Here is a 10617-nt window from a genome sequence, read left to right as displayed (position 1 = left end):
AGAAAGCTTTCCACACTAAACCTTTCAACCAAATCTAAGAACAAAGTTAAAACGTTAAGTGGCAAGTGGTACCACTGGGTGGGTCTATTTTCTGAGGCTGTTATTGCTGAGGGGGTCCATTTTCTGTAAGGTTAGGCTGGGTCACTGGGCAGCAGGGAGTTGATTTACACGCTGTCCAGGATCTGCCAAATAAGAGAAGGCTGGGAATACTGGCATGTTTAAAATGAAGGGTTTGATGATGGAGATCCACACACATTTCAGGAACTCCTTCCGACTGCAGCTGCCATTTTCCGCCAGGCCCTGCTGTAATCGGTCATGATGCAAGTATCACCAGACAAAAACAGGAACCCAGCGACCATAGCAATCAAACCACCGTGCGCTGAGTAGGAACCAGCCACTTCCCCCTTAGTCCTTCCCGAGGGAAGTGAGAGAGCGTAGATAAGAGGAACCCTTGCAGTGAAAGAACTAGTTAGAGAGTCTGTTTCATTGCAAACGCCTACAGGAGAAACCCGGACCCGGTGCTGCCTAGGAGTACAAAGGAAGGATTTTCCTGGAAAGAGACTCACCTGGAATCGACGTCCCTCCAGGCTGCGGGGAGAGGCAGAGCAATGAGGCTATTCCCCATTCTGGGTTGGATGCTTTTCCCAGGTAAGGCAGCAGTGAGCTGCGTATGCACCCGCAGGAACAGCCGGCGTTGTTGCTCCTGGGGCCCGTCGCGCACCCACACGTGTGTGTGTGTGTGTGTGGTCGGGGAGCGGCTGCTGAGGAGGGATTCCAGGAACGGTCCCTGGGCCTGCAGGAGCCGCAGTGCGCCGCTCCCGGAGACTGGGATTTTGTGCCTTTGCCAAAGTACCTGCCTCTCGGTCGGGGCGTGTGTCCTTTCAACGGCTCCTCGCGGTTTGTGCCGCTGCCCGATCAATAGGAGCTTTTTTTGCGGAGATCCCCTGCTGGCAAAGCTACCGCAGGTTGGTGCTTTACATGTGTAAGTTACCAAAAACTCCCGAGCCCAGAAGGGGACAACGGGACTGTCCCAGTCTCTCTCTCTCTCTCTGTGCCCACGAAGTCTGTGTAAGGTTACACTTGCTCCCACATTTTTTCCGTGATGCTCTGTCGGGGGGGTTACGGGGTGTCCAGACTTACAGCAGCCCCTCTGACGCGGCCAACACGTTTTCTGAGCGCCAGCCGCCCTCTGCGCTTCCTGGCAGGGCGGATACGTCTCCCTGCCCCCGGCTCAGGGATTAGGGGAGGGGAAACTCCCTCGGGGTGGGTGTCTCCCCCCCGGAGTTAGGGATGGCGGAGCCAGTACAAAGGAAGGGGACCGGGGATCGCGCAGACCCAGTTTCCGCTCGTGGACTCTGAGCGGAGCGGGGTGTTAAAGGAAACCTGCCCCTTTCTGGGGGGGCTGAGGGTGGAGTCCTTGTTGGGGGGGGGGGCTACAGCCCGGCAGGCCATGGGGTGCGGCCCTCCCTCTCCCAGCGTGGCCAGGCTCGGCTCACACGGGTCAGGGGCTCGCAACATTCCCCGGGGCGCTGGGGGCATTTTGTGTTTCTTCCGACGGAAACGACGCCCCGGCTCTCGTCTCTGTCTCTCGCAGGCTGCTGGGCGGTGACGGGCCCCGGGGCAGTGCGCGGGCCCCCGGGCGGGTCGGTGGCTGTGCGGTGCCGGTACCGGGGCGGCTCTGAGGGTGATCCGAAGTTCTGGTGCCGGGAAGCAGGAGGTTGGGTAGGAGGAAGTTGGCGCTGTTCCGACGGGCGTCACATCGTGGAGACCAACGGGTCGGAGGCCGAGGTGAGGCGGGGCAGAGTCTCCATCCGGGACAGTCACACCGAGCTCGCCTTCACCGTGACCGTGGAGAACCTGACCCGGGCAGACGCCGGCACGTACCACTGCGGGGTGGGGAAGGTTTGGCGTTCTGACCCCAGGGCCGCTGTGGAACTCACCGTCTCCACAGGTAAATCCCGGCGCCGCTCTTCAAGGTGAGGCGGGAGCGCGGGGCCCGCAGCCAGGCCCGCAGCCAGGCAGGCCGGGGTCCGGCGCTCCGGACACACGAAGCCTTTGGGCTCTGCGGGGCCGCAGCACGAGGCGGGGGTGGGGGGACAGCGGGGTGTCCGTCAAGGCGCTGCCCTGGAGAGTCCATTTTAGCTCCGTGCCAGTTTCCTAGGGCCCCGCCCAGCGAACACGGTGAGCGCCCCTCACCGAGGCCAGCCGGCAGCACCTGTAAATAACATGGCAGGGCAGTTTCTTCCTGCCCTGGGTCGTGTCCCACCGGGGAAGGGGCTCTGCTTTCACCCTGGGCCGTTCTCATCCTAGTTTGTGTGTGTCCAGCCCTCGTCTGGACCCTGCTGACTCGTGTTTGCTCACTGACCTCCCAGTTACTCGCTCGGCTTTAAGGGTCGGAGGGCCTTGACGGTGAGGCTGCTTTGGTTCCCGAGGGTGGGGCTGTTAGTGCCCTGTGGGTCTCCTCCTGAACTGGGAGAGGACAGGAGCTGGCTGCAGTGGGGTCTGGGTATCACTGTGGCTGACAGGAATGGGGAAGTTCCAAGTGAATAAAAGACTAGCAGTGTCAACCTGCGGAACTCCTCGACACATGATGTGGTGAAGGTCAACACTATAACAGGGTTAAAAAAATAATTAGATAAGTTCATGGAGAACAGGTCCATCAATGGCTATTAGCCAGGATGGGCATGGATACAACCCCATGCTCTGGATGTCCCTAGCCTCTACTTGCCAGAAGCTGGGAATGGGTGACAGGGGATGGATCACTTGATGATGACCTGTTCTGTTCATTCCCTCTGAAGCACCAGACATTGGTCACTGTCAGAAGACAGGATACTGGGCTAGATGGACCATTGATCTGACGCCTATGGCCGTTCTTATGTTCTTAGGAGAGGGCTGGTGTTTTGTGGGGACCAGCTCCCCAGCTTTATGCTCTACCCCACTGGTTAAGGGGAAATATAAATATTGGCCCTGTCCTTTAGTTCCTCGCCCCCCCACCCCACCCCAAATACACAAATCTCACCGTCATAAAGAATTCCCATTAGTGGAATCCAATTCCAGACATGAAATCTTCATGGATTGACTTGTGATCTTTGATATTCTCAGGTTGCACCCCCTCAGTGCAGACAGTGCGCCCGGAAATGAGCGTAGCAAGGTGGCATTGTCAGTAACCAGGGTCTCTTCCAGGCAGAAGGACTCTGCCCTGATTCAGCATCTGGACGCAGAGACTCCTCACTGCACTTAAACCAGATAAAGGGCATGCGCGAAAACCAGAGACAGTTTACACAGTTGCTAAAAAGCTGTCGATTCTGGCAGCTTTCGCCGGCTGAAGCCCTGTTCCCCGGCTTCTTTCACCTTGCAGCCGCGGCTGTGGGGTACCAGCCAGAGAGAGAGGGGCAAAGCGAACAGCGAGGGTGGGTGTACTCTGTTGCTGTAGTGTTAGTCCAGCAAACCATGGTCTGGCCAGAAGTGAAGAATCTGTGGCTAAAATTCTGTGCTCAACCTGTGGGTGGCACAGCCCAGGGGGAGGGGGGCAAAGATGGCTTTAAGTTGCCCTGGCAGCTTTCCAGTTCTGAGCTGTCACGTGAACTAGGTAGAGGAGCGGCTGCTGTAATTTCCCACAACCTGTCCCCATGGGCTCCCATGGACTACTCTGCATCCCCCAGCAGCAGGGAGTTTCTATGGCCCCAAGTGACAGAGAGAGACATGCCCCCACCTCCAGCCTGGCATTCCCCATGCCAATGTTTTCAGTGGTGGGAGGCAGCATAGGGCCACTTGTTGCAGCCTGATGCAGTTCTTATGCTGGGGCCGTTCTGCCCTGGTGACTGCAGGGCTTTCATGGCTCCTCCACCCCATCGGAGCAGCCTGCGGGGGCCTCAGCAGAGTGGAGAATCCCTCCCCTGTGTCTCTTGAAACCTAAACCTCTTTTTTAGGAACAAGAATCTTTAGTGCCATTGAGAAAACGGCATTTCGTCCCATGGAATCTGATTTACTGAGTCTGTTTTTATCCACAGCTAATTCTTCCCAACCCTCAACAGAAACGTCATCATCAGTGACAGAGCAACCAACTGCTTCTTCTCCCTCAATATCTACTTCCCTCGGGCCAAATGCTGAGAAAGGGATATCCAGCTTCTCCACTAACCATGAGACCACTCCCTCGGGGTGAGTATCAATGCTCCAGCCAGGGTTGCTTTTATGGGTGCGTCCACACTACAGCTGAGTACGAGCTCCCAGCCTGGGTACCCAGACTCGCGATAATGTGCTGAAAATAGCTGTGCGGACTTTGGAGCCTGGGCTCTCACGCTCACACCTAGCCCTAGGCGTGATGGCAGCCCAGACCACAAAGTCTAGGCAACAGCTACTTTTAGCACACTAGGGTTAGCTCCCACTACACCGGGGGGTCTGCGCGGGCCGGAAGGATCCCTCCCAGCTGCAGAGTAAACATACCCTATGGGCTGCCAGCCTCACTGGAATCAGTGCTACGTCAGGGGGTATATAAAACGCAATAGTGAACTGTGAAGGAAGACAAGGGGGTATATACCCCCTGACGTCGCACTGATTCCTTGCTCCTGTGCTTAAAATTATGCACGTTCTTAGCTCTATCAGGTCACGTCTGATTACAACCCTCCCCCATTAAACCACTAAGCCCGTGCCTGCTGAGAAAGCCATGTGGTCATACTGCTGTAACCGTCCCCCTTCCTCATTCATTTCCCTCCTGACAGCTAGTTTCTCCTACTTCCCGCACCAGATCTGAGAGTCTGCCCCTGCAAGCACTAGGCACATGAGCCATCTGAGTCACATGACTAGTCCCACGGACATCTACATCCTGGTCTATACCATCTATTCCTGACAAGGAGAGTCCGCAAAGGGTGCAGCCGAGTCAGCGTGAACAAGCTCCAACTGTAGACAAGCTGCAAGATCTAGAGCCAAAATATTTCAAAATAAGAAATTTTAAAATCGAATGATCTTTTCCCCATATATTTTGTTCACTTTTTGAGCTCTGTGCATCTTCCAGAATGAAAGCCGACTGGTCAGTTTCACTTTTGCGTCTAATTAGTTCCACTCCAGCCCATGTACTGACTAGCATAATCCTGCCAGGTTTGGGTTGCCAGATGCCAGCGCTGCAAGTGGCATCCTTACTTATTTACACTGGAATTTAAAACAAGGCATGAAACATCTCTGTTGGTCTAAGGTTTTTGTAAACTTTTTGACAACATCTAAATTTGGGGCCAAATTTGAGCTGACACTGTTCCTTTCAACAAAATAAGATTTCTATCCGCTAAAATTAAAAGTGTATTAAAACTACAGAATCCCGGGCACCAGGAAAAAAATCTAAAAGGAAACCAAAATGTCTAAGGCCCTTATCCTGCAAACCCTTCCACGTGCTTGCTTAACTTTAAGCATGTTTAGAACGTTAAGTATTTGCTTAAAATATTTGTAGGACTGGAGCTGAAAATATCAAAGAATTAACAAAAAAGTCACCACAAGTTAGTTTTAAAGCACATATTTATCAGCTATACTAGAGAGGCTGTTGGTCATTTCTGCTCATCTCAAAGACAAGACAAAAAAAAGGGACAAATGAAGTTAGTTAAGTAGCTGGCTATGCATATTCTCATGCAGTGTGAGACAGTGTCCAGATAAAATCCTATGCATGATAAATGAGCTGGGGGAGGGGAGGGGAGGGGCAGCGTGGGCATCACCAGATTAACGCAGCTGTGGACATCCTTAAACTTGCCCCACCCAGCATCAGCGACACATCTGTGTCAGCTGCGCAGGAGGGTTGGCTGGGTGTGACGAACCCACCTAAGGGAATCCAGACAAAGTTTCACCCTCAAAAGTTTCTGTGACCTGGGCAGACACGGGGGGGTAATATTATCTACGAATAAAGGTGCTGTTACAGCTAGAGCAGGTTTAAAATAAAAGTGACATTTATCTCCTCCAATGCACCAAGCCCTGGCCTGTGTCTCGCTCCCCCACATGCACAAGGCACAGACCATGCCTGCTACATCAGACTCTTCCTACAGACTGCATGATCTTGCTGGCTACTCACATTTGTATTTGATACAGGTGCCATTTTAGAGGTGACCTGAGTTAGATTTAGCCCGGACTAGGATATTAATCTGCTGGATCCCGTGGGCCTGGTGCACAACAAACAGTTGCTCCTGGCTGAATTAGCAGTTGAAGGAGAAAGTGTGAAAACAGACATTCTCTCTTTTTCCAGCAGGTCCCAAGACTCAGACATCGTCTACATCCTGGTACCATGCGTCCTGCTGGTTCTCATTTTGTTGCTGCTCGCTGCTGTGATGTTGGTAAGACTGTCCAAGAAGAGGAAAAAAGGTAAGTGAAATCCTGCACATGTCCTCAAATGAGTCATGTTTCTGATCCTTGCTGCTTCTCTCCTTCCCTCCCTCTTCCCCAAATGGGAAAGTCCAGAACTCCACAAAGCACAGGGGCTGGAAATAGGGGCACTGCTGCACCCCCTGGCTTGAAGTGGTTTCCATAATATACAGGGTTTACAGTTTGGTTCTCAGCACCCACGATACGCATTGTTCCAGGACCCCTGCCACCAAGTGACTTCTGTGCTTATTGCACCCTGCTGAGCTCGACAGAGCATGTCTGAAATGCATGAGAGACCCGTGTGCAACATTGTCCAAAACTGCAAATAACTCTGGTTATGGTGTTTGTTCTACATCTCTGTTGGAGCTGGGCAAAGTTTTACCACCAAAATTATTTTTCAGTGAAAAATACAGACTCAGCAACACCAAAACGTTTTGCCAAGTCCTGTCGAATTGTTTCAGGGGGGGAAAAAAAACAATCCTACACATCCAAAAAAACCTGATCTATTTCATATTAAAATGTCAAAAGTAAATATTTGGGTTTTTCAATTTGAAACAAATTCTTGTTTCAAAAATTATGTAAAAACCAATCAAATGTTGAAAATGGTCACAACTGAAGAGAAACATTTCAATTTTATCTAAACAAAACATTTCATTTACCCTGGGGGAAAAAAAGTGATTTCAATGTTTTGAAGTTGCCAGCTCCCCTCTATCCGTTATTTGCCCAGCTCTAAACTGCATACACACACCCCTCATGCTATGTAGCTGCTTACTCCATCACTGAAATCAGTGGGACTACCTGTGGAGTAAAGGTGCTACCCTAAGTAAGGGTATCAGAGTCTGACCCTAAACACCAAGGTCTCCTTCCTTTTCACTCACTGTGTCACTACATGGCTTGAGAGCTCAGGTGAGCTCTGATCAGTCCAGGATCTGGCGGTGTGTGGATAGCGATGGATCATTTCAGGGTCAGTCAGTTCCACAGCATCAGCTGATACTAAAAACATTACAGCAGTCTATGCTGATTGCCTCAGATAATGGAGCGCAGCTGTTGTAAGCTGTGGCTTTTTGGACCATTCCTGTAGAAGAGACCATTTTCACGTGGGAGCTTTTGCTAGCACCGAAGGATCTTTTCAACTTTGGTTGTATTGAGTGGATGGATTTATGCTGACATGCCCCTGTTTGGTTTGGTTCAGTAGGCCAGGTCCGCACTGAGTCTAAAGGGAAGCTGGAGTTTGGTTCAGAGGGCTGTATTGTGCAGGTGATGGAAAGCGGTCACTGACTGGTGCAGTTGGCCGGATCTCAGTTAGCACCTAGAGAATCGACCCATTTCCTTTAGGATCAGTGGCAGGGCAGCAGGGAGGTAACCTAGACTCAATGGCTGGATTTACTAGGGCACTGCAGTTTTGATACATTTCTGGTCTTCTGAGCTCAGTGTGTGTGTCCCCTGAAAAAGAGTTACAGGTCAGCCCTGCAACTTAGAACTGCAAAGCTGTGAGAGCCGCAGTTACCCCCTTACCTGTTGCTGTAACTTGGCTCTAATTCAATCTCTTTTCTGTCTCATCCAGCTCTTTCAGGAGCATCTGTGCAGAGGGACAAGAAAATCAACCTGTCAAATTTGGTAAGGCAAATCATAATATATCCTGGTAACATCACCTCTTAAATTCTGTCCTAGGGAGGTGTAATATCACAGTTGCGGGGGAGGGGAGTGTGATGGGTTGGGTCACAGAGACCCCCTTGGGGCTGCTACCTGATATGCTGAGACTACCTCTGAGCCTGTTTTCCCTGCCAGCTTGGGAATTCAGCACCCTGTCTTGTTGAGCCAGACACACTAGCCTGCAGCAAACACGGACCCAGGTCTGAACCACATCCTCCAAAAGCTGCAGACTTAACTGAAAACAGCTTAAGAAGTGCTCCTGACTCCAGCACCCAGACACCCAGTTCCCAATGGGGTCCAAACCCCAAATAAATCTGTTTACTCTGTATGAACCTTAGTCAGACTAGCAACCTAGGGCCTCAGATAGCCAAAGTGCAGATGGGTTTCAGTTCCCTGTTCTGCCCCTTGCTTCCTTTTCCTGTTTATATAGCTCAGCTGCAGGGCAGGGCTCCCTGAGTGCACCCAGGCTGCTTTGGCTGAAAAGGGTAATGCACCCATTCATAGACACTTTAGGGATCTCAGAGATAAGTCCTCAATACACAGCCCAGACAAGTCACTTGGTTAAAGGGACCCGCTGAAATTCATGAAGCCAGGGTCTGCTCAGCCGCAGCTACTTCCCTCTGATCAATGAGGTTTTTATTTCAGGGTTCAGAAGAGGTTTCTTATGTCACAGTGACGATTTCCAACCCCGACCAGCAGCCCATCTATGCCAACATGGAGCAGCGCCCCAAGAAAACACGCCCAGCCAAGCCCCCTGAGGAAACCATGTACAGCGCTGTGAAGAAGCCACCCAAACACTAACCCTGGATAGGAGGCCGAGTGGTGATGGGGGGCTGCATGGTCCTTATCCAAGCTGCTTGATCCCTACCTGGCAACATGTGAAGCAACAGGGTTTAGAAGCCAATCTGACCTGTACAAACTCCGCCAGCTGTTGTAGGCAGAGGACTTACGGACACACTCAGCCTGGACCTGGAGTCTGTTGGTTTGTCTGATGGACAGGTGGCCTGATGGAACTAAACAGTTGCTGTTATCTTGTGAGGAGCGGGTTCAAAGAGCCAGTGGCTGGGCTTACAGACAATGAAACTCCCCAGGATCTGGTCAGCAGGACATGCGAGAAACGTTGTATCTGTGTTTGAATATCATACATCTGGTGCAAAAAGGGAGCTTAGCGGGACCACGAAGCAAACCTGCCTGCAAGAGGAGTTTCCTCCATATCAGGAGAGAGGGTAGTTCCCCCTGTCACCCCCTCTGACAGCAAGTTAAACCGGAAACGGACCCAGGCAGCCAAGAGATAGATGGAAAGATAATTTACATGCTCACAGGTGTCCTGGTGATTAAATCTATCAAGCTCTGGAATCAAATCAGGTCAAGCATCTACATCCCAGCCTGTTTTCATACAGAAACTTAAAACCCCTGGAACTGAATTTTGAACTGGTTGGACACAGGGCAATCATCATCTACAGAGAGGAGAAGTGCATGGGGAGGAACCTGGGCCTTGGAGTTGTCTCTATGCATTATTGGGGGGATGGTCTTATTAAGGTTGCCTCCCCAACACTTCCCATTATAAAACCCCATTTTGGTTGCTTATAACTTTGCCAAACTTGAATTTTAAATTTTCTTAGCCAGGTGTCTCCCTCAGAATTATTTTTTTTGTTTTGTTTGTTGTTGTTGTTGTTTTTTAAGCTTCAACCAAACAGTTCAGATAGTCCTGAGAACAAGGCTAGGGATAAATATGCTGCCTTGCAATGTTAATAAAAATTCTCTCTTTTCTTTGAGAAGCTGTAGTGTCCACACGCTTTGGAGCCAGGACTTGAAAGCTGGCAGACCATGGCCCGTGTCTCAGGGACATACCTTTTGCTGTGAAAATCCAGTCAAATTTGGCCAATTTATAAGCCTTTGAAAAATCCGTGTTTGTACATGCTCAGTAAAAACTTCTTCCAATTGCACCGACCACCTTAATTTCAGCATCCCCTAACTTTTCATTGCTTGATTTTGCAACCTTAATATTATTTTAATGTCGGTTTTTTTGCATGCAATATGTTATGCAAGGAGGGCCTTCTAAACACTGTCTTTCCCTCACCCTGCAGTATGGATTGATGGCGTGAAAGTTTTATTTATTTTTCTAGCATGAACTACCCTAGATTTAAGCCTCTTTCTTCTTGCAAAGGGAATTTGTGACCATCCAGAAACAATGGATTATAATAAATTATGTCTCACTGGCATCAATCATTTATACTGCATGACTAGTGTTAATCAGGCTTCCTACAGAAAGCCCAGTGAGGGTGAGAGGGTCGAAAAGCAACTAAACATTGCTGCACTTGTTAATAAACATCTGGAGCCAGCCATGAATTTCATGCATTGCTGTGAAGCGTGGGAAACAAAGGCTCCTGGAAACAGAAAACATAATAAAAAAAGAAGATCTGGCTTGCGTTGGAGGTGCTGAGCTAAGGTGTATAAGATCTAGGTTCAATTCCCATGTCTACCACAGACTTCCTCTGTGACTATGGGAAAATCACTTATCTCTGGGTGTCAGTTCCTCATCTACAAAACAGAAGTATTGCTACTTCCCAAAGATTTTGTGAGAGTAAATTAATGAATGTCTGAAACGCTCACTTACTACAAGGAGTGGGG

At 50.3% G+C, this 10617-nt stretch overlaps 1 protein-coding gene across 3 annotated transcripts; it reads left to right on the top strand.

Annotated features, from left to right (window-relative positions):
• The first annotated feature begins 393 nt into the window (after nt 1-393).
• Nucleotides 394-10217, top strand: LOC144274504 (CMRF35-like molecule 1). Of its 3 annotated transcripts, none has more exons than XM_077833362.1 (6): nt 394-648; nt 1595-1951; nt 4035-4158; nt 6218-6333; nt 7898-7950; nt 8632-10217. In XM_077833362.1, the coding sequence occupies exons 1-6, from the start codon at nt 609-611 to the stop codon at nt 8785-8787; spliced, it is 846 nt and encodes a 281-aa protein (XP_077689488.1). In that variant the 5' UTR covers nt 394-608; the 3' UTR covers nt 8788-10217. The 3 variants fall into 3 exon arrangements, with proteins under 3 accessions (XP_077689488.1, XP_077689487.1, XP_077689486.1); XM_077833361.1 differs by having other exon boundaries at nt 4011-4158; nt 6221-6333; XM_077833360.1 differs by having other exon boundaries at nt 4011-4158.
• Nucleotides 10218-10617: the final 400 nt, after the last annotated feature.

Source organism: Eretmochelys imbricata, chromosome 14 (genome assembly GCF_965152235.1).
Source record: "Eretmochelys imbricata isolate rEreImb1 chromosome 14, rEreImb1.hap1, whole genome shotgun sequence".
Lineage (NCBI taxonomy): Eukaryota > Metazoa > Chordata > Testudines > Cheloniidae > Eretmochelys > Eretmochelys imbricata.
This window is presented reverse-complemented; position numbering and strand designations above follow the sequence as displayed.

Coding starts and splice junctions, on each gene's coding strand:
- LOC144274504 (XM_077833360.1), top strand. CDS start 609: ATGAGGCTATTCCCCATTCTGGGTTGGATGCTTTTCCCAG. Junction 649..1,594: donor GGGTTGGATGCTTTTCCCAG/GTAAGGCAGCAG, acceptor TGTCTCTCGCAG/GCTGCTGGGCGGTGACGGGC. Junction 4,159..6,217: donor CATGAGACCACTCCCTCGGG/GTGAGTATCAAT, acceptor CTCTTTTTCCAG/CAGGTCCCAAGACTCAGACA.